We start from the raw sequence: 22,119 nt of genomic DNA on the forward strand, positions 1-22,119 counted from the left end.
GGAGTTAATGATTGCTTCCTCCAAACCCAACACCAAGCCACATTTGGAAGAAGTGAAATACCAATCAGTTTCCTGCGGTCCCCAGGAAGTCTAACTGTATGGCTTCTCGGTTAATGAGAAACAATAAGATAAAAAGGATATCACTGAATTCCCTTCCCTGGACCTCAACTTCCCCATCTGTGAAATGGGTGTGAGACTTGAAATGGGTGTGAGCCACATGTGGCAACCATACACTGTAAGTCAGGAAGATCTCCTTAGACACCTGCTGGGCGTTATGTTGTCCTAGAAGTAATGAATGTACAGGCACCCGGGCTACGCCGAGGCTAGGAACAAATCTGAAATGAAGTGATGAGCGAGGGGGTGAGGGTGGGATGGAGAATGAAAAGGAAGAACAAGGTCAAGGAGAAGAAGACAGGGCGGGAGGCAGCAGAGGGCACAGCGATCAGAAAATGGTCTCCAAGAAGCCTTCCAGAAATGCGTAGGTCTGAGATGAGCACATATGCACGGCTGGGTGGTTCAATCCCGTGCAATTCCCACCGCCACCAGCCTCTGTGAATATTCCTGATTTTGTACATATCTTTATATCTATAGTTCAGCAAAGCAATTTTTTAAAGATTTGCAAACCAGTGAGAGAAATCACATTGAATCCATTATGACAGAATTGCATGTGTCTTTACAGGAGGGATCCTGGCCCTCAGGGACATTCAGAGCTTCTGAGATGACCTCAGTGAGGGTGGGGTGGGCACAGTCTCACCACCTCAGTACCCAGTGCTCCACCCATGCATCCCTCCATCCGTGCATCCGTCCATCCATCCATGCTTCTGTCCATATATCCCTGCATCCCTCCATCCATGCATCCATTCATACAAACCATTACTGAGTGTCTACTGGTTTACAGATGCTGCTTTAGGCATCAGAGCTACAGGTATGAACAAAACAAAGCCCTGCCCTGGGGGCACTTGTCTTCCAGTGACAGAGGCAGACAGTAAGCCAGTGAGTAAACAGAAACTGCATCCTGTCGAGGTGGAGAACAAGACAGAAGAGGAGGGTGGGCTGCCAGGGAGGCTGTGGGATAGAGGGTCCTCACAGAAGGTTCTTCCGAAGAAGTGATGTTTGTGTAAGAACCAGAAGGAAACTAGCCAGCCAGAGAAGCATCCAAAGGAGGAAAATTCTATGACGAGGATGTAGGGGAATGGAGAGGAGGGTGCCCTCCATGACCGAGAAGGTCAGCAAGAACCCTAACCACAGCAGCTGCTGACCAAGGACAGAGACGCAGGTGCTAGAGCCTTCCAGGGAGGAGGAGGCATGAGCGGAGCTCACCAGCAGGCAGTGCGGGAGGGGCGCACGGTCTTCTTTGCTGGACTGACTTCCGAGGCTGGGTGCCCGGGGAGGACAAAGAAGGAATGGGGGCCTGGGGTTCTAGCTGCAGGGGGGTAGGAGGGCCTCTGGAGGGCTGGGTGGTAATTAAGATATGAAGGTCAAGGTCAAGGGAGCCATCAGAGAAGAGCCTCAAGAGATCTATTGGACCATCTGCAATACTGTCTAGAATGTACTGAGTGGAAGTCCAAAGACGGCCTCCATCGCTGTGGCCACGCGCGCGGCCGCAGGTAGCACCGTCAGCGCGCAGCCTCCTTCTCCCTCTTCACTGGAGGGAGGTGGAAGGTACAGGGCAAGGAGGGAGAGCGTCCCTCAGCCAGCGATGTGGAAGGACCGAACATGTTAGCTTGGGACACGGCCGTGGCAAAGAAGTTTCACGTCAAGTGCCAACACTGCTGGCTGCTTGATGTCATGAGTGAACAAGGACTGGAAGCTTTGGGAGGCTCAGTGAAAAGGTGGTGCGACCATTGATTAGTAATGTCTGCCATGAGCAGAGGCAGGGCAGGTGTAGGCCTGAGAGTCACTTTTCCCAACCCTATCTTCAAGCAAAGCAATGATATTTGGATGAATGTTGAAACCCAAGACATTGAAATCTAACAGGATTTGGATTTTGTGAGCAGCCTGTGAGCCCAGCTGTGGGTGTCAGTGGGGGATGGGCGCTGGCCCTGCCACCAAAGACCCAGCCACCTGCACTACCTCTCTAGGCCTCCTCGGATTGTGGGAGAAAGCGGTCGGAAGTCCTGTTTCCTGACGACCTCATATTAGCAGAAAGACTAGGACAGGGAATAAGAGATGCCCGCAAAGGAGACCCCAGCTCCCCTATCCCTCTGGTCTGGCCCCCCTGAACCCACACAGGTTCCTCATCTGCCTCGACCAGCCCCTGCCCGAGCAGCTCACAAGTTACAACCTCCAGATCATTTGGGGAAGATGCTTAATTCCTAGGGGGTTGGGTGCAAACATGGGAGGGGAGAAAAAAGTGGGACCCAGTCTCTCAACCCCAAACCACACCCCCTAAGAGCAGGGGAAGGCTCTGGGGCAGGGTGGGGGGTGATCAGTCTACAGGGACCTCGCAGCGGACCACAGGCAGGGGCATGTGTCCCTCCCACACTTGAAGGGCCAGCACATGAGAGGGTTCAGGATACCAGCCATCACGTGAGGTAAAGCCCTTCAAAAGGATGTGTAAGTATGCGTACACACACATTCAGACATTCTGGTTTACCAAGCCTTGGGGTGGGGGGGAGGGGCAGGCATTGGTATTTTTTAAAAAAATTACATTTCCGGGAAGGATTGAGATGAACTGCCAAAAGGACTAGGAAGTAGAAAGTCCCAGGATGTCACCTTACACCAGTTAGAATGGCCCGAATTAGCAAGACAGGAAACAACATGTGTTGGAGAGGATGTGGAGAAAGGGGAACCCTCTTACACTGCTGGTGGGAATGCAAGTTGGTGCAGCCTCTTTGGAAAACAGTGTGGAGATTCCTCAAGAAATTAAAAATAGAGCTTCCCTATGACCCTGCAATTGCACTACTGGGTATTGACCCCAAAGATACAGATGTAGTGAAAAGAAGGGCCATCTGTACCTCAATGTTTATAGCAGCAATGGCCACGGTCGCCAAACTGTGGAAAGAATCAAGATGTCCTTCAACGGACGAATGGATAAGGAAGATGTGGTCCATATACACTATGGAGTATGATGCCTGCATCAGAAAGGATGAATACCCAACTTCTGTATCAACATGGATGGGACTGGAAGAGATTATGCGGAGTGAAATAAGTCAAGCAGAGAGAGTCAATTATTATATGGTTTCACTTATTTGTGGAGCATAACAAATAGCATGGAGGACAAGGGGAGATGGAGAGGAGAAGGGAGTTGAGGGAAACTGGAAGGGGAGGTGAACCATGAGAGACTATGGACTCTGAAAAACAATCTGAGGGGTTTGAAGGGGCGGGGGGTGGGAGGTTGGGGGAACCAGGTGGTGGGCATTAAGGAGGGCACTGGGTGTGGTGCAAAAACAATGAATACTGTTATGCTGAAAAGAAAGAAAGAAAGAAAGGGTTCAGGATACCAGCCATCACGTGGTGATGAAAGAAAGAAAGAAAGAAAGAAAGAAAGAAAGAAAGAAAGAAAGAAAGCCAGCCCCAGGATGGAGGCAGATTCCAGGCAAGCTAGATAGGTTGCCGTGTGAGGGAGTGAGAGCGCATCCTGAGGATGATGTAAATGAGTGTTTGGTGTGGATGCAGGAAGAAGTCAGGTGTTGAATTCAGCGTGAGGCCTGGTCCCTCTGCCTTCATTACACCCAGCAGGCCTGCAAGATGCTGGAGTCTGCAGGATGGATTGTGCCGTCACATGCTGCCTGACTGATATGGAAAGAAATCTGGCAAGTTCCCCTCTTCTGACCCTTCCTGAGCACCCCACCCTGCTCCCTGCCATTCTCAGCACAGCCAGGAGGATCATCTGATCATCCCTGCCCCCACACCACAGCTTAAAGCTCTGCAAAGGCTTCCAAATTTGTTTTGGATGAAATTCAAACTCAAGATGTGACTCTTAAAAAAACTCCTGATCTCGCTCACCTTGCCAGCCCCACCCTCCTCCTATTCCACGGCCTCCCTCTCCCCTCAAAGGAGCCCCACTGCTTCCCAGCCTAGGCCTCTCTGCCCGTGGGTCTCACTCCCTGGATTACTCTGGTCCAGCGGACCCACCCAGGCCTCGGGGTACCTGCTGGTCCCCGAGCTCTTGGTGGGGCATCCTTCTCTGCAGCTCCCTCCTCCAGGACGTGTCCATCCCCTAGTCACCATCCCTTGCCTCTCAGGCCTGTTCATAAGGGACAGCCCCCTCCAGCCTGGCCCAGACCCCGAGGGTGGTCCATAGCTGGGCTTTCCCCAAGGGACCCCAATGGCTAGAGCCAACACGGAAGAGGTTTCTACTGTAAATTAAGGGATTCGGCAGGATTTTCGACAGGAGGCCTTACAGAGCCTTCCGAGAAGCCTAAAAGCAGAGTGGATGCACCGGCCCGTGAAGAAGCCTTCCAGAGTCCCTGCACACCAGCTTCAGAGACACTGAAGCCATCCGGGGCCCCGGGGGTCAGGAAACCCTGCTCTAAAAACTCCACCAAGCATAAGCGACCAGTCCTTTCTTTGCCTTCAAAAAGGAAAATAAAGAGAAATGTAAAAACTGGCTAAGTGAACCCAAATTAGCTGATGCTAATATAAGGTTAGTCTGGGAGTGGGGGCTTCTTGGCCACCGTGCGCCCCCTAACATGCCCCTCTGGGCCAGCCTCAGGGCCCAGGAGCGAGCAGAGCTGAGAAGCTCGGCTCCGAGTTCCCCACGCGGCCGGCAGCCCGGTTCCCGCTGGGGACCCTGCCTGGCTTTGGAGCCCACCCGGAGCCCTGATACGGCACAGGGACGCGCGGCGTAAACCACCCTGTAAAACGTGGTGGCTCCGCTTCCTACGGCTGCGTCAACGAACGACCCCAGACGCGGCGGCTGAAAACAACGCCCGTTCATCTCCTTCCAGCTCTGTGGTTCGGAAGTCCAACGCGGGCTGGAGTCTAGGTGTCAGGGGGCCGTGTTCCTTCTGGAGGCTCAGGGAGACATCCACTTCCCTGTCTCTCCCCCGCCTTCTCGTATGCCACACTCCGTCCCCACCTCCAAAGCAGGGGACGTCACACCTCTCCGCTCTCCTCCGGCCTCACAGCTCTCTGACCACGTGAGGCTGGATTCTCCCTCCGGAAGGACCCCCGTGATTACAGTGGGTGCTGGGCCCGCCTGGACCATCCCGGCTTATCTCCCTATTCCACAGTCTGCTGATGGGTAACCTGCATCCTACGGGCAGCCTCGGCCCCTGTGCCTTGTAAGGTAAGATATTCACCCATCCCAGGGATTAAGACATGGACATCTGGGGAGCGGAGGGCGCACCCCTCAGACAGCCACACAGCTGGCCCCGGTGAGGGGACGGGGCAGGAGTTTTCTTTCAGCCCCAAGCTGGGCTCTTGGGATCTGGGTGGTCATTTCTGCAGTCCGTGGGGAAGATGGTTTGGTGGTGAACTTATCGGCATCGAGGTGCATCTTTTCAGAGGCGGCGCTCAACGTCTTGGAGATTGTGGGGCAGGTCAGGACGTGGGCCTGCAGGCCACAGGCACCCCCAGTGCTGAAGAGGCCGGTCCAGGCCCACCAGGCTCCCAAACTCATCCCAGCAACCCCAGGCCACAGGATGCCAGCAACATCCTGGGGCCTGGTCAGCCTGGAGGAAAGGGACCACGTGGCAGCCAAGCCCCGAGGCTGGCAAAGGCAGGCCCAAGTGAGGCTCAGCAAATGCCTGGTAAATCATCAGAAGACACTTAACAGGATCACTGGGGGCACCAGAGCGCATCCTGGCGAAGCCAAGCAGGCTCAAATCCCAGGGCTGCCTCTCACTTGCTTTGTGCACGTGGACGAGTTACTTAACCTCTCCGAGCCCCACGTCTGCCCCTGCTATCAGATGGGAGACCATCCTCCTCAGAGCCTCAAGAGCCACAGAACACCACGCACACCCTACAGCAAGTACCTAAATGCCTCCGGCCCCGAAGTCACGCACTAGCCAGTACTTCCTCCTAATCTTTGAATTGCTAGCTATGAAAATGCTACCTTTATTTTTAATTTGTTTTTACTTACCATAATGCATCATGGCAATGAACCGAAAAGTACCCCCTAAAATACACTGTAAGATCTAGTGCTCTTTTTTTTTTTTTACTTATAAAAACAAAATATTTCCAACAAACCTAAAAATATCCCGAATAATACACAAAAAACTCACTACCACCCATTAGCAAAGGAGCCATGAGTTTCAAGTATCTTTTGCTTTAAGAACTAAAATCGAAAATACAGCAAACTCCCCCATTTTTCTTCCTTTTCACTCTCAAGCAGCGCCTCCCTGGGAAGGTGGAGTGGTGTCTTCCCGCTTCATGTTTCTAGAGCTTTCTTTCATTTACTTGTAGCTGTCATTTTGACTACTTGGAAATTTACACGACTGGCTTCGTTCTACTAATGCTTGGCTACGTGCCTTTCGAAATGAACTTACTACTTATACACAGTTAAGGCGGTGAGCTCCGCGCAGGATGGGATTTTGAGTCACAAGCCTACCGGGGTCCTACTGTGGGTCCCTGGGGTCCGTGCATTAACCTTCCCAGGCATACCTGCCACGTTGGCCACCCGTAGGGCTTCCTGGTTCTTGGGCGTCTTGGAGCGGTTCTGGCTGCGCTGCTTGCCCCCTGTGGAGCGGGTGCTGCGAAGGTGGACCTCCGTGGCCTTGAAGAAGGCCACCATGAAGGGCTGCTTGTTCTGCGGCCCGTGCCGCCCAATCAGGCCCGCCAGCTTGGGGTTGATGCTCTGCCCTAGATAGGAAGCAGGCAAATGCACAGAAGATCGATTTCAGAGGAGAAGCAGTGCGCGGGGAGGGGCTGCACGCCTCACGGTCCACTCCTGCACCTGCTATCGGTCCATCCACATCCAGCAAGTGCTTATTCAGCATTTACTCTATGCCAGGTTGCTCAGGGGCTTGGAACACAGCAGGGAAGCACACAGAGGGGTCCTCTGGGTGTGCACACAGTGGGGCAAGGTGTCAGGCAGGCAGCACAGACCACGGCAGCCCCTGCTGATACGTGTGCACACAGTGTAGGAACCTGGCTGAGGTCTGCGGGCTCCGGCTAATGGAAGTGCTCCTTACATTTCATTGGCCAAAGCAGGTCATGTGATCCACCCAATTTCAAGAGGTGGGAGAACCCTGTTTGCCCAAGGAGGGTGGGAGCAGTTGCAAACAGGCCCAGTGACCACCACCTTAGGCATGGAGGGGCTGTTTGCGCAGAGGACTGGGTAACAGCGACGGAGGGAGCCATGTGGGTCCTGGGGACAGGCCTTCTGGGCAGAGTGTACTGCAAAGGTAAATGCTTGGACGTGGGAGGGAGGTGGGGTGTTCAAGCAACAGGGAGGAGACTGCTGCTGGGTTAAAGCACAGACTGGGGGTGTGGAGGGACGAAGGAGGGATCCGTGGGATAAATCAGGGGGATAAATCAGGGGGAGGGACAGGGTGGGCCCCAGGCGGCGGGGAGCAGAGCTGGCCAGAGACAGTCAGATCCTCGGTGATTCATTTTTCAAATCGGTCTTTGGAATTTATGTTGAAGGTTTTGTTTTGAAATGATTACAGATTCACAGGAAGTTGCAGAAGAAAATGTACAGGGACGTGCCCTGCACCCTGCCCAGTTCCAGCCCACAGTCCCATAACTAGAGCATATCCAAAGCCGAGAACCACAGAGCCCGGGTCTACTTGGAGAGAAACAACCGACAGCATTTGCCAAGGGACTGGACAGAGAGTGTGAGAAGGTGCAGAGTCATCCCTGACTTCCACGCTCTGGGCCCGAGCACCTGGAAGAAGGGAGGGGCGTTTACAGAGGTGGGGAAACCGAGGCAGGGCTGGGGTGAGGTGGAGAGAATCGGCCGGGGAAGGGAGGGTGGAAGACAGAATGCAGTGTGGTTCGGCGGCTGCTGTGTGCAATGTCCACCTGTCTCCGGAGGGAAACTGGCGAGTGGGCAGGACCATCCCAGCAGCAGTGCGGCCCCTGATCCAGGGGGGAGAGATGGACCCCGAACCAAACATGCTCTGGCCTGGTGCCAGACTTCCCGGATTCACGTGTTGCCTCTGCCATTCAACACAGACGCTTCTCAAAACAGAGCTTTGCACGTCAGACACGCTCGAGAAATGCTGGCCCGGGGCGTGGGTCGGGGTGACACAGAGGAGCTCCTCCGGGGACAGGGTGTAGCTGGGCAGCGAAGTGACAGCTGAGCCCAGGCATCCAGTCTCCACCACCGAGAGGGCAGGGTTCACCCTGGGTGCCCAGACAGGGAGGATCTGGAAGGAACTTGGGGAAGAAGAAGACACCCAGAGGATACAGGACCCGAGAGACAGAGAGGAGGGAGCAGATGGAACAAGGACCGTGTCCTGTGTGCTGCTGCTGGGCGGGCTGGGGCTGGGAGCAGGGAACAGGCCAGCAGCGAAGGCCACCGCCCGATATGTACCGGGTGTCATGCCGCAGGGTGATAAATATTCCAAAGGAAGATAAAGCAAGAGAGAGGGTAAGGAAAGCTGATGTCACTCATGAGAGAACAGCCCAGAGGCCGAACAGCCTGCCCATGGACACCCAGCTTGGAAGGGACCGAGCAGAGTCTGGACCCAGGCTGTGTAAGAGGGACAGAAATACGTAAGATCCAGCTAGGTTGGAGGGTCAGAGGCCAATGAACGCGGATTCTGGGGGGCGCCGGGCCCGTCCACATCTGGAATTAACTTCACCCGGAGTCCCCCGGACGGGCCCAAGTCAGGAAACCCAGCCTCCCGGGGCCCAGATCGGCACCAGAGGTTCGCTTGGGTGTTCTCACAGCTCGTGTTCAAAAGAGCAAGCGTCCCCCATACCCCACGCTTGTACCTTCACCCCCTGGAACGTTCGGCTCTCCTGCATTCTTTAGCAAGGGTTTCCTCGAGTTCATGCATTTATAATACGAATGATTCTATAAAAGAAACCATTAAAGTGGAGCCCCTAGGAATTGTATTTTGCCCTACCCCCACCTGGAAGGCTTTTAGGGCAAAATAAAAATGCCTCGCCTGAAAACCTGATGCTGTTCCAGGCACAGTAAATCCGAGGGCTGCAAGCGGGCTGCGCAGCACCGAGGGAGGGTGTCCGGCCGGCTTTCGCGGCGGTCAAGCACAGCCAGGCCCGGGGACCTGCAGCCTCGGGGAAGCAATCGGTAGACACGGAGGAAAGAAGGGACACTTCCGGGGGGTCCGAACTCGCATCTGCCGCTGACCGCCCGGTGTGGGCCAAGAGAGGTAAAGTTGGATGCGGGGGCCTCAGTGGCCTCATCTGTACAGTGGGGACGAGGCCATTTGTCTCACCCATGCCCCCTCTCCATGGTACCCAACCCAATTTTCATTTCAGCCTTTGTGTCTTAGCGGCCCTGCCCTGGTCACAGGGGTGAGCCTGTGGTCTAACGGACAACTAATCTTCCAGCCACGGTGATTGACTCAAGGATGGGCCTAGGACCCAGTGCAGCCCATGAATGGAAGTTTCTGGAGAAGAAACTTCCCACTTAGCATCCAAAAGCAACCCTCTCTCTCCCCAAGAAAAACAGGTAGGAGGAATGGACGGAGCCCCAGAAATGGCCACCAACTGGAGACCACGAGAGGATCACATTTTCAAATGGGGCTGATCTGGTGGAAGGAAGAGCAGAGAGACAGACACAGGATCTCTGGTGACGTTGCTGAACCACTGGATCAAACCAGTCCTGAAGTTCCCTTCTTGCCCCAACCACCAAGATGACTAAAACCCTGTGATTGTTTAGTCTAAGCCGCATACACGTGTGTCTACAAAAACAGGTGTGCGCAGTTCCTCATAATTGGGATGGTACGGTTACCACTGTTTCCTATAAACCTGGGTTTTATGCAATACACCGTGGACATCTTTCTCCAACAGCAAAACACCCCAACCTCGTCCCCTATGGCCACAGAGGAGCCTCGCATCTGAAAATGCCTTTACCTCATCCATGAGGTTAACGTCCCAGGCTTAAAACAACCACCCCACTGTTGGCCCATTGTTCATTCAGCAACTACTAGTGAACACCTACTGTGTGCCCCACTCTGTGCGAGGTGCAGGCACAGCAGTAGGCCAGAGGAACCCCCAAAGGTCCCCCTGCCCCCCAGGGAGGAAGATAAGCCCAGGGACGTGGAGTATGGTGGCCACGAAGAAACTAGGACTGGGTCGGGGCTGGGACAAGGGGGGACTGGTCAGGGAGAGAAGGCCTCTTAGCCACGGGGATTCTGGGGGAGGAACGTTCCCCATGGAAAGAACGGCCAATGCCAAGTCCAGGAGGCAGGAACACACGATGTGTGTTTGAAGAACAGGGAGGAGGGCTAGGGTCAGAATGGGGGGGGTGATAAGGTTGGGTCCCTGGGGGCCTTTGTGGGGGCTCTGGATCACAGTCTAGGTATTGTAGCAGCCACAGAGGGTCTGGAGAGGGGATGTGGCCAGACTTTGGTGGTGAGAGGCCCAAAGAGGCTGGTGTGGGGGGAAGAGGATGGCCCGGAAATGAGCCCCTCCCTCCAGGCTCTCCTCTAGACTCCGCGCTTTGGCAGCCTCTCTGGGTCCTGCCCACGTGCCCTGCAAGCCAGGGCAGGGTGGTCCCCTCCACCCACTGCCCCAGCACAGGTCAGGGCCCCAAGACGGGCCACAGCATGTTCACCAAACAGACGGCGGCAACACAGTGGCTGGTCCTGGGCCTCCAGCACTCGGGCCGTTGGGGGGCACAGGTGTCCTAGGAGCATCCCTCCCCCAGAGTCCTGACAAGCAAAATTGTCTGCACACATCCACAAGTGTCCCCTGGGAGGCCACAGGTCCCGGGTGGCGAGCCACAGCTCGGCACACATCCTCCCTACAAGCTCCACTCTTGGACAGACACACAAAGTTACATCCTCGCCGTCAAGTTTTTAACGGCAGAACTCCAGAGACAAGGTGGCGTTTTACCCAGACAGTTAACGGACCAGGAACCTAAATAATTAATTCATCTTTTTTACACATATTCATGGTGCACAGGCAGGGGCCAGGCACTGCCCTGTACCCTGAAGGTTACACCCACAGTCTGGGGAAGGAAGTGTGGAATCAGATAAGCTGTGACCACATCTGGGAGAGAAGAAATTTAAAGCATACACCAACATACGTAAGTATGTACGTGCATAGGGGTTTTGTTTTAATACCCCCCCCCCAAAAAGGGCCGAGAAGGGTTTTACTGGAGGAAAGGACATGTGGGTTGTCTGGCAGAAGAATTCTGTTTCACTTTATGATATCACAGGGCATTGGCTTTCCGTAGCATAAGCCAGGGCAAGCATCTGTTTTGATGGTGTGTCTCTAAATGTCCAGGGTGAGTGTCACAACTAGGGAGCCAGGCCACATGCACCGGGCTGATGGCTGCAGGGAGAAGTAACTGATGGAGACAGGGAGGCACGAGAAACCAAATACTTGAACCATAAAGTCTGTGTCTTCAGGGAAGTTGGAAAAGATGTATAGTCCAGCTAAGAATTAATAAGTTAAAAAACAAAACAAAACAAAAAAAACATCCACCTGAAGATTTGCCCAAGAGCAGGTTTGCCAGATTTTGCCAATTAAAGTACAGGAAGCCTGGCTGAATCTGAATTTCAGAGAAATGAATAATGCTGGCAGTATATGGGACATACTTATGCTACGTAATAACTTATTGTTTATCTGAAATTCAAATGTAATGGGATGTCTTGTATTTTAATCTGCCCAGAGGCCCTCCTCAAGTGAGGAGAAGACGGTCTTCCCAAAGTAGCAGTAGATCTGATCCCCTGTGCTGGCTGCACACGTACACCATGGGCGAGACATCTGGTCTACCCCGTAGGCAGGTATGTGGGCTCAGAGCAAAGGCTCACTGCTTTCTTCTTCTTTGGTGGAACGCATTGCTTGACTCTTTGTGGGCTGCTTTACTTCTGTTTTTGTTTTGGGTTTCCTTTTTTTTTTTTAAATGTTAGTGTTTAAACGAACATCTTGTATACAGATGAGTGAGTCTTCCCAAACATACAGACTGAGGTGGTCGCCACTCTGATCAGGATGCAGAATGGCTCCTGTGCTGCCTTTTATCTCGTGCGTCGAAGCTGGAGATACTGCTGCTTCCTGGGGACACTGGTCAAGGTCTGGAGACATTGTGGAGCTTTATGACTTGAGGGAGGTGCTTCTCCATCTTGTGGGTAGAGGTCAGGGATGGTGCTAAACATCGTAAGGTGCTCAGGAGGGCGCCCCCCCATGTCAACATGCTGATGGAGAGGAACTCCACTTTCTAGACCTGCTCTTGCTCCAAGACCCTTCCCAGACTCCCACACAGCTCCTCCTAGGATGGGCACTGCAGGCTGCTCAGAGATGGCCTCCTCCCTAAAAAGGCAGGCAGAAGGAAAGAAGATCCTCTAGCCTGCCTGCTTCCTTCTTCCATGCTTGGGAATGTGGAGGCTGCCGTCTCACCAAATGTGATGTGGTGAGTCTTAGGACACAGCATGGAGCCAGGAGGGAGAAGATCTTGACTACTATTGATTCTGTAGCCCAGGGCTTGGCCAACTGCAGCCCGCGGGCCAAATCCAGCCTGCCGCCTGTTTTGCAAATAAAGTTTTATTGGAACACCGCTTTGCACATTAGTGCACATATTTATCGCCTGCGTTCATGCTCTAATGCCACGGTTGAGGAGCTGTGACAGAGTGTATCTGGCCCACAAAGCCTAAAAGTTAATTCAATATGTGGTACTTTATGGGAAAAGTTTGCTGACCTCTGCTCTAACCAACCCTAGATCCGCATCCTTCCGGACTTGTAAAGGAAACCATAACTGCCCAAGATAAGGCACTTCTGTTGTCTATCATTTGCCTGATAGAGTTGCCCGACAGAGTTGGTTCTCTCTGTTGCTGGCTCACAATATAGACGAGGAACAAGCCTTACCGAGTGTTTGCTCTGCACCAGGCACTGTGCTGGGGCCATTCCACGTGCTGCTGCTCAGGCAGGCCCCTGATCCCACATTTACAGAGGGAGAAGCTGTGTGGAAGCTGTGAACTTGACCACCACACCATCGCTGAGTCCAGGTGGATAGACACACAGGAAGGAAAAGATTGCTCGGGCATGAACGTGGGCAACCTACAGAGCCTCAGACAGCAGGAAGGATTCCCCAAGGCATGAGGAGGAAGGTCTTCCAAGGGGGGAGCCAGGTGGGTGGTGGTGTGGGGGCAGGACTCTGGGCCTGGAGGACAGGGACAAACCAGTGTGCGTCAGGCCACTGCTGGCAGGTCCTGGAGAGGCAGGAGCAGAAGCTCCCCGAGGAAGGGGCATGGAGCCCGAATGGGGTCTCTTGGGAGAAGAGAGAGCACAGCCCCATCACAGAGAAAGCGACATCTTGGTTTTGTGATTTCTTTGTTTTCCAAGCCCAGAGCCCCCGTGAAGGCCCCCTGGTGGAGGCCCGCAGCAGCAGAATGCCCCTTGTGGGTCGGGATCCTGCAAAACGTGTTAACTCCAGCCGCTGGTCTCCATGGACCAAGGCCCAGGTGACGGGTGAGAATGTCTGTATGGCTTGTGACATCCGCCGGGCCCCACTAACCCCGTGTTGTCCCAGCCACGGCCGCACACCCAACCCGGGAAGGACCCATCCCAGCCTCTGGGTCATCAAGGCCTCCTCCTGTCTCTCACTCGGCTTCTGCACAAACAGGATGTGAAGCAATCGCAGGGCGAAGGCACCTCCGAGCCAGCTGCACGGCGGGCGGGAGCGCTCGCCAACCTCGGCTTTACGCGGCTTAGCCTCCGCGGCTGTCGTGGGCGCGTGGCTCACCTCCTGCTCCCGGCGCGGCGGCCGTGGCCGAACGCTGGGACAGCAGACACCCTCAATCCTTTAAATGCCTTGCAATCCCATTCAATCCCTTCGGGGAAAATGGAGAAGAGAGGCACTTGCTCTCGCGCCTGAGGTTAGAAGTCCGAGGCACCCTTTGCGCACAGACGTCCAGAACACAAGGAAGGAGACACGGGGCGGGTGGCAGGAGAAGGGGCCCTCCGTGTCCGAGAGCAGCAGCTGGAGGCAAGGTGGGTAGGAGGGACCGCCAGATTGTCTTCTCAGATTGGAGTTGGGCTTTTCAGCGCTGCCCTCCTGAGCCTCCAAGTGATTTCTTCTCTGGGCAAGAGAGAGGGAGGACACTATAACCTAGAACAAGAGGCTGAGTCCTTGTCTTGGGTCCAAGTCCAAGTCCAAGTCCTTGTCTTGGGAGCAAATGTCCAGGTGTTTCCACATCTGCAAGGACAGAGGTGCCTCCGTTCAAAGCCATGTCTTCCTCTCCCTGTGGCTTGGGACAGAAGGTGGCAGTGGAAAAACCCCGGATAAACCCTCCTGAGGATCCCAGAACTTGTCTTCACGCCTCCTCCCTGACCTTTAGCATACTGTCTCGTCACTCTCCACTCCAACGAGATAGCGGGCGACGTGATGGCAAAGTCCCTCAGGCCGTAGCCCAGGGCCTGCGACAATCCCGGGCTCATCAGATGCTTGTTGAGTGAAGAAATGTGTTTCCAGTGCGGGCGGACAGGCTCTGGACTACAGGAAGCAGGTTCTAACACCCAGGTGCCGGGGCAGGGAGAGGCCGGCATTGCTCCCCAGCCTGGGACGCGGACCCAGGGCTGTCCCGTCCGCAGGCACAGTGCCCAGGCCTGGGTACTTTCAGGAGCCCGTGAAAATGTTTTAATGTCTCTTAAAGTCAGAAGACACATGAACTTTTGAGGGTTACAGAAATTGTTTTCATTTTTAATCCAACCAGGATTCTATTCATCTTTATACTGTCGTGGTCATGAAACATCATTTTTACTAGTTTTCTTTTTAACAGAGGGAGGAGCCCACAAAAGTTACATGCAGCGCTGGCCACTTCTGTTGGTCCCAGGCACGGGAAGCCCACTGTCCTCTGGGTTCTTTCTCGAGCTCTTTCCTCCCCCAGCAGGAAGCAGGACACTGTAGGGTCCCGGGCTGTCTGTCCCCAGGGCTCAGCCATGTCCCCGGCGGACGCTCCTGGGGTACGCTTTCCCCAAGCCTGGTTCCCGCGGACCACATCTCCTGGAAGGCGTCCCAGCAAAGAGCGAGTCAGGCTGGGGGGCTGGAGTCAGAACCAGCGCCAAGCCCAGGTCTGCCCGAGGAACTGGGCGACTTCAGGCAAGCGGACCCCCCCTTCTCGGCCTCGGTCTCCTCGTCCACTAACGTGTCGATGCTCACAGCCACACTCCCTGGGTAGGTCACCGTGATCATGAAGCTAGTCAACAGCAACCATGACGCTGACAGGAGCATGCAGGAGGGAGTGTGGTCAGGGTGCCCGGCCCAGGGCTCAGCATCTCACAGGAATTCACTCTTCTGCCTGATCATTATTGCGTCCGTGGAACAGAAGGGACAAGCCATGGAGAGGCTGCGCCAGCTGCCCAACAGGACACGAGGCTGTCCGAGGAGCAGGGCTGGGCTGCCGGCTCCAGGGTCCACGTGGGAGCCGCTGGCCATTCCCTGGTCTGCACAGGAGCCCCGAGCCGGCAGCCTGGCCCGCAGCGAGGGGTCAGCCTTCACCGGCACCACGGGGACAGCCCCCTGGCCAGCTGGCTAGCTCTCTCTAGCTCCGGGGGAGCTGGAAGGCATCAGCACCCCTCCGTCCTTGCCTCCTCTTCGCTCCCACTCACTCGCCCCTGGAGCAGGGGGCACCCCCTGTGTGGCTCGGGGGCAGCTGCCTTTCCTCCTATCTTCTGTGCAAAGGGAAAGACAAGTAGATGCCAGCCCTCCTTCCCCCAGCGTCCTGTCCCCGGATGAGACACTGCTCCCACGTTGGCTCCCAATGAGCCACAGGTGCCTGGCGCGTTTATGGGCTTCTCCCCTGCACAGGCACGCTCTTTGCTGCTCCCCGGGGGCACTAACAGGAAGGCACAGCTGTTGGGAGAGGGAACAGACACACTCATCCTGGGTGGTCTCAGGAGGGACTTGGAGACCCGGTGGGCAGGAGGCTCACATCACACCAAACATAAAGCTTCTCAGAGAAGATCTGTGACATCTGTGCCTCACGAGGCTGGAAGCAAGCTCACCAGTATAACTATCATCAACAGGCCCATTGTTTGGGTGGGAAAACTGAGGCCTCTGAGATGGGACAGGCTCCGTATTCGGCAGCCAGCTAGCGGCTACAAGGTGCTGCTAGGGTCCGGACCAGCATTACACTGTCCCTGTCGGAACTGTCTCGGTGCTCCTTCTCCTTTCCTCCCAAAGGGGGCACTGGGGGCTGGGCCCGGGTGCCACTGCCCTGGAACTCGGTTTGCCCAGGTACCACAGGAGGCAGCCATGTTCACTGAGTTTGGGTTAATGCCAGCAGTTGCCCCCGAGGCGGGGACCCCATGGCTCCCACAGGCGGCACAGCCGTGGTACACCGGCATACGGAACCCCGAATCCATGGACTCCCCAGCAGGCTCTGCTGGTCTTTCACGGGGGTAGGGATTTAACCTGACAGGGTGCTCAGCCCGAGCATGGTCTTATTGGCAGGTACCCCAAAACACGGGGCATGACTGTGTCAGCAGGTCAGCACTGGGCCAGGCCCCAAGTGACTCAGGGAGCTCATGAGAAAAGGCAGCTTCCTGGCCCAGCCCTCAGGGACTCAGCACCCACGGGTCTGGGGTGGGGGCAGGAATCACTAGCCTCAACGTGCCCCCCAGGGGATCAGGGACACTGGGGTCAGAGGGAAAGCAGCTGCATAGCCAGGAGCCCGTGGTTTCAGAAACACCGGGCTCACTGGCTATATCTCATTCCCACGAAGATCCCCAAATTCATAGTCCCAGTTAGCCATAGTTCACTCTATCCCTCTCTGATGGTCTGCGTGGGTGGTCCTTTCCCGACCCAGGCCGCCAGGCCAAACCTGTCGGCTGGGTATGCACAGTGCCTGGACAGAGCAGCCCTATTCCTGAGTGGAGGCATCCATGCCCAGCTCCGGGCGCCCCATCTAGGAGGGGGCGGGAGGGGAGGAGACAGGCCCTGAGTCATGAGTACAGTTTCCGATCCTTGCTCAAACCCTGGGTAGCATCTTACAAGCACTAGGCTAGCCTCCCCTTAGATGAAGAGAGATCCCCAGGGATCAGCCCGAATATGGAGTCGCACACCTGCCGGGGGCCTACTGTCCCATGAGGATCTTACGGGCAGCACCTGCCTAGTGGCCCCGTGGTGGGAAGGATAAGAGGCTATGGCATTCCGCACTGACTCTGGGCTCAGCTGCTGTCCCGAGTTGAACAATTAAGCTCTTCACTTACATGAGCTCATCTGATCCTTCACCACCCACCCTGGAAGGTGGAAACTATTATTAACCCCACTTTCCAGATGAAGGACATTAAGTGACTCACCCCGAATCATGTGGGTAGAAACAGTAGAGGTGGGGTTTGAACCTGGTGAGTCTGGCCTTCTGAGTCCAAGCTTTAACCATCAGGCTGTGCCATCTCACTGCGTGCTAAGCTTCACCTGGATTCTGGGGGGAAGCAGAAGCTGGAGGACATAAGGGCACAAGCCCCAGATTTTTGGGAGAGAAAGATAATGGCAAGCCTGACACTCGGGAAACTGGGTTGGGTGTCAGTTAAGAGAAAAACCAAACTTGGGCCACCCCAAGCCAGCAGGGCAGACAGGGCAGAGAAGCACAGGACCCATCAAGGTCAAGATGGAAGATCTAGACAATATCCACGAGTCCAGGGAAATGGCCACTCTGAAGAGAGGAGTTAAATCTACTTTAGCCCCATTTTTACTTCATCTCCAATATGTTCCTCGGGAGTGTTTAAGTAAAAAGAAGACCTGAATGACTCTGTTGTCAAATAAGTTTAGAATTCCTCTATGCTTTGTGCCCCATCAGGAAATTCACAATGGATATTTGCAAAATAAAGATTCTGATAAGTCCTGCAGAGAAATCTGCTTAGTTTATCCAACCTCGCCTTTTCACTCTTAACTGATCATGAATCCTTCCCTTTACCCTGGGACACCCACTGACACTTCATGGGACACAGTTTGAGAAATTCTGGCATACAGCAGGGATTGCATTCTTTGTCTATAAATAATCATCTGAAAATAATACATCTTTTCAACTTTGTGGACTACAGTCTCTGTCACGACTACTTAACTCTGTTGTGATAGCATAAAAGCAGGCCTAGATAATACATAAATGAGTGAGTGTGGCTGTGTACTAATAAAACTTTATGGACACCAAAATGTGAATTTCATATAATTTTACATATCATGAGATAGTCTTTTTCTTTTGATATTCCTCCTCCATTTAAAAATGTGAAAACTAGTTTCAGCTCAAAAGCCACAGAGAAACAGGGTGCAGGCTGAATCTGGACCACCGGGCATATAGTTTGCCAATCCAATATAGAGCCATGGAAAACTCTAGCAGTTCCAGGACCTCCCCTCTTTATGGGGAAAGAGGAGGAGAGGGAGGCTGAAGGCTCCACCAGTAGAAAGACCAGCCTGGAAGCGAGACAAGTCTTAAACTCTGCTGCACCTCCCACAGGGTGCATGGCCTCAGGCCAGTCTCAGACTGAGGGGGCAGCTCCAGACCAAAGCGGTGGCCTCCGATAGGAAAGAAGAGAGGCACAGCCCAGCAGCAATGAAACAAAAGGTGAGACAATTTGGCTACATCACCCCAATCCATTTGGCACCTGGCATTAACCACAGTAAAAGAGAAAAATGAAAAACTGACAAATTATTTGCAGCTCAAATCACAAAGAGCCAGGTGTCCTTAGAATCTAAGGAAGAAAAAGACCAACGCTCTGTCAGAGCAATGGGCAGAGGGGATAAACGCATGGCAGGCAGGGAGTTGACTGCAAGCAGTGCACTGGAGAAGGGGATCAGCCTCACAGAGCAGAGAAGAAAACAAAGCAAAGCTACAAGAGCCCATTTGTCATCTCCCTGATGAACACGTTTGGGAACGTGTACTGTCACAAAGAAGGGGAAGCAGGTGCCCTCATGTGCTCTGATGGGGGCGTGAATAAACGGAGCCCCAAGGAGGGCAGACTGACAACACCTGTCCAAACTACGCACAGATAACGTCCCCTTTGGGAATTTATCCCAGGGCTACACTCAGTGGACAACAACATGTGCACTGAGGTTTTCCACTGCAGCCCTGTTCGTAAGAGCAAAGGACCAGAAAACGCCTACACGTTCTTCCCAAGGGGGCCCTGGATAAGTCAGCGCGGATAGTAGCAGTGTAAGGACACCAACACCATGAATAACAAGAGAAACAGCCCTGGAGTGGGGCATGTCCAAGGCATCAGGTCTAGACTCAGCTCTGCCTCCCAACACGTGGCCCAGGACCAGCAGCCTCTGCGGCAGCCTCTCCTCCACTCCAGGCTTGCTGGATCCGAATCTGCATTTTACCAGGATGCCCCCGGGGGGATTCCTATGCGCACTGGGTCACTATCTTAAAACTCTTTAGCATTAACACCCCCTGTGGCCCTGTGTGTTGGAGAGGAGGAGGTTCTGGAAGGTGAGGGAAGTTGTCCAAAGTCACAAGGCGAGTGAGTGGCAGAGCTACACTCAACTGCACACATACACGACGGCACAACAGCCCCCAAACAAACAGGGCAGCTCGTCCAGGGCTGCGAAGGGCCAGCTGTCAAGGTTAGTGATAAAAAGCAAGGCGGAGAACACCATATGTGCCACGTCACTACTTGCGGGAGGGAAAAAATAAAAGCAAAACAGAATCTATATGTAGTTGTTTAAATACCCAGAGGGCATCTCTGAAAACACAGCCTGGAACAGGGAAAGGGCAGGTGCCCCCATGGTGGAAGTGAGCCACTCAGGCGGGCCCAGGAGAGGCGCATGGTTGCGCGTATCTGTAACTTGCATTTTGAGCCACTGGCAAATATTACCTACTCTAAAATAAATGTGTTTCTAGTTTAGGTTTTTTTTTCCCCCTGAAAGCTGGTGTAAGGAAGAAGCTACCCACCCAAAGCCATCCCACACTTAATAAGAAACATGCTTTGGGGGAAGACGTGGGCAGGAGCAGTCCTACCCGACTTCCCACTCGCCTTCTGGTCACCCTTGTCCGAGCAGGCGGGTGCCCGCAGAGTGACCGCGAGGCGCAGGGCGACACAGACCAACCGTGGATTCTCCGAGCATCTGGGACTCAGAACCACATTCAGGGTCTCTTGGAAGGGGCTTCATGCCTTCCTTGCACCGGTGCTGTGGTCCTTCACTGGGACAGTTTTGTTCAGCAGGGAACACTTGGTAACACCTGGAGACATTTTGGGGAGATGCTACCAGCCTCTAGTGGGCAGAGGTCAGGGATATTGTCAGACATCTGCCATGCACGGGGCATGCAGGATGTTCTCCGTCTCCCGGGCGGGGGTGCCCGGGTCAGCGCGTCTCAGATGCGTAATGTGTTCCGCGAGCACCTGGGGCCCCAGGCACAGCACTGGTTCTAGCAGGCTTGGGATGGACCAGAGTCTGCGTTCCCAAGACGATGCTGACCCTGCTGGTGCGGGACCTCACTCTGTAAGGGGCCCCACCCGACCCGGCTGTGGTCAACCGTGTAACCATCTCTTACAAAGGGGGTGGGTGTTATTTTTGCTTGGGATCGACAGGCTGAACGGTGAGTACTGGCTGGTCGGGGCTGGGGGGCCCTGTTTTGACGGAAGCAGGCATGAGCTTGCCGGGCTCCTGCGTGATTCCAGGAGCACGGGCTGCGTTAGAAGCAGGGAGGTGGTGGCCGGACACCTACCATCCAAGGTCTCCACGCAGAGCTGCAGGCCCAGATTGTGCCGTGGGTTGACCACCCAGTGGTTGCTGGTGGCGGTGATGTCGAACACCAGCCAGCCTTCCTCTGAGGCCCAGAGCGTGCGGCTGTCCAGCAGGAACAGGTCTGACTCCCTGCAAAAGAGGAGAAACCCAGGCTCCAGGTCAGCAGGCCATGGCTCTGTCACCCTGTCACCGGCCAGCCGCTGTTGGAGAGAAGGACCATGTGGAGTACGGGAGGCAGGAGGAGGGCCACCAGGCTCCCAAAAGTGGGTGCATCAGAGCAAGATCCAGGCCTAGAGACACCTTCGTAGCTGTGATGGGGAAAGGGAGTGTGGAAGAGGCATAAAGAGATACACACAGCAGACAAGGAGCTGCTCCAAGGCCAACTCACCCTTCCCACATGTTAGGCGGCACACTAATGGGACAGGGGCAGGACGGCAGGGATTTATAGCCTCCGTGCTGCTGGGAGTCTTGGGGAGGAAGCCCCACTTGTTAGATTACTCACCATGTGCCAGGTACTGCCCCGAGAATTCTATACACATTATCTCATTCAACTCTCACGACCCTACGGGGTAGTGAGACGGTCATCTCCACGGACTACGGGGAGGCCATAACTTGCCCCAGGTCATTTAGCCAGGACGCTACTGAGTTAGGGTGTGAGCTCAGGTAACTGAGCACCAGTGAACAGGCTCTTCATTTCCACGCCATGCAACTTCTTCATAAGCCCTCCAAGCATTAGGAGCTGAGCTCCTAGACTGACACTATTTACAGAGATAGCCCTTTAATCCTCTTTTTTCCTCACATTTTGCAGTAGCAAAAAAAACTACAAATGACATTGTAGTGTCTGGAAGATGGATGGATGGTTGGGGGAATGGGTAGCTGGAGGGGTGGATGGTTGGGTACATGAATGGTGGTTGGGTGGATGGGTGGTTGGGTGGGTGGGTTGGTGAATTTTTACCTTTGTGATAGCAGAATTCTAGTATACAAGGTCTCGTAACATCTCGCGCAGTTTTACTTAGAAACCTTTGAAGTTTCAATATTTTGAGTCTTTAATAATCAGGTAAAGTATTTGAGCCCACCCCCCCCCATTGGGCCAGACGCCGGGGTACAACAGTGAACAACATCTAAACCCCCTGTCCCGGGACATCGACCATCTCCATCCTGTCAGACCTGGAGTGATCCAATTTTCCGGGGAATTACGGTGAATTTTCTCTGACTCCTGAGCACTTACCACGCGCCAGGCTCCAGGCTCAAATGCCTGACCAGCATCATGTCAGCACTGCGTCCTTATGACAAGTCTGTGAGGAGGATATTAGGGTGCAGACCCCAAAACTGAGGCTCTGAAAGGCCCAGTTGTTTGCCTTGGGGGACTAGGGTTCCCTGTGGGCTAAGACGGAGCCAAGGTAGGGCTGACA

The 22,119-nt window shown here is 54.4% G+C and overlaps 1 protein-coding gene across 1 annotated transcript in view; it reads right to left on the reverse strand.

Annotated features, from left to right (window-relative positions):
• The window catches only part of BMP7 (bone morphogenetic protein 7), an 88,044-nt gene that overhangs the window by 9,150 nt on the left and 56,775 nt on the right, over positions 1–22,119 (reverse strand). Inside the window, exons 3-4 of the mRNA XM_082743641.1 lie at positions 20,688–20,836; positions 6,550–6,747 (exon numbers count right to left, since the gene is read on the reverse strand). Of these exons, the coding sequence (XP_082599767.1) occupies positions 6,550–6,747; positions 20,688–20,836 (347 nt within the window). The remainder of the gene's footprint in view (positions 1–6,549; positions 6,748–20,687; positions 20,837–22,119) is intronic.

Source organism: Mustela nivalis (genome assembly GCF_964662115.1).
Source record: "Mustela nivalis genome assembly, chromosome: 8".
NCBI classification, from domain to species: Eukaryota; Metazoa; Chordata; class Mammalia; order Carnivora; family Mustelidae; genus Mustela; species Mustela nivalis.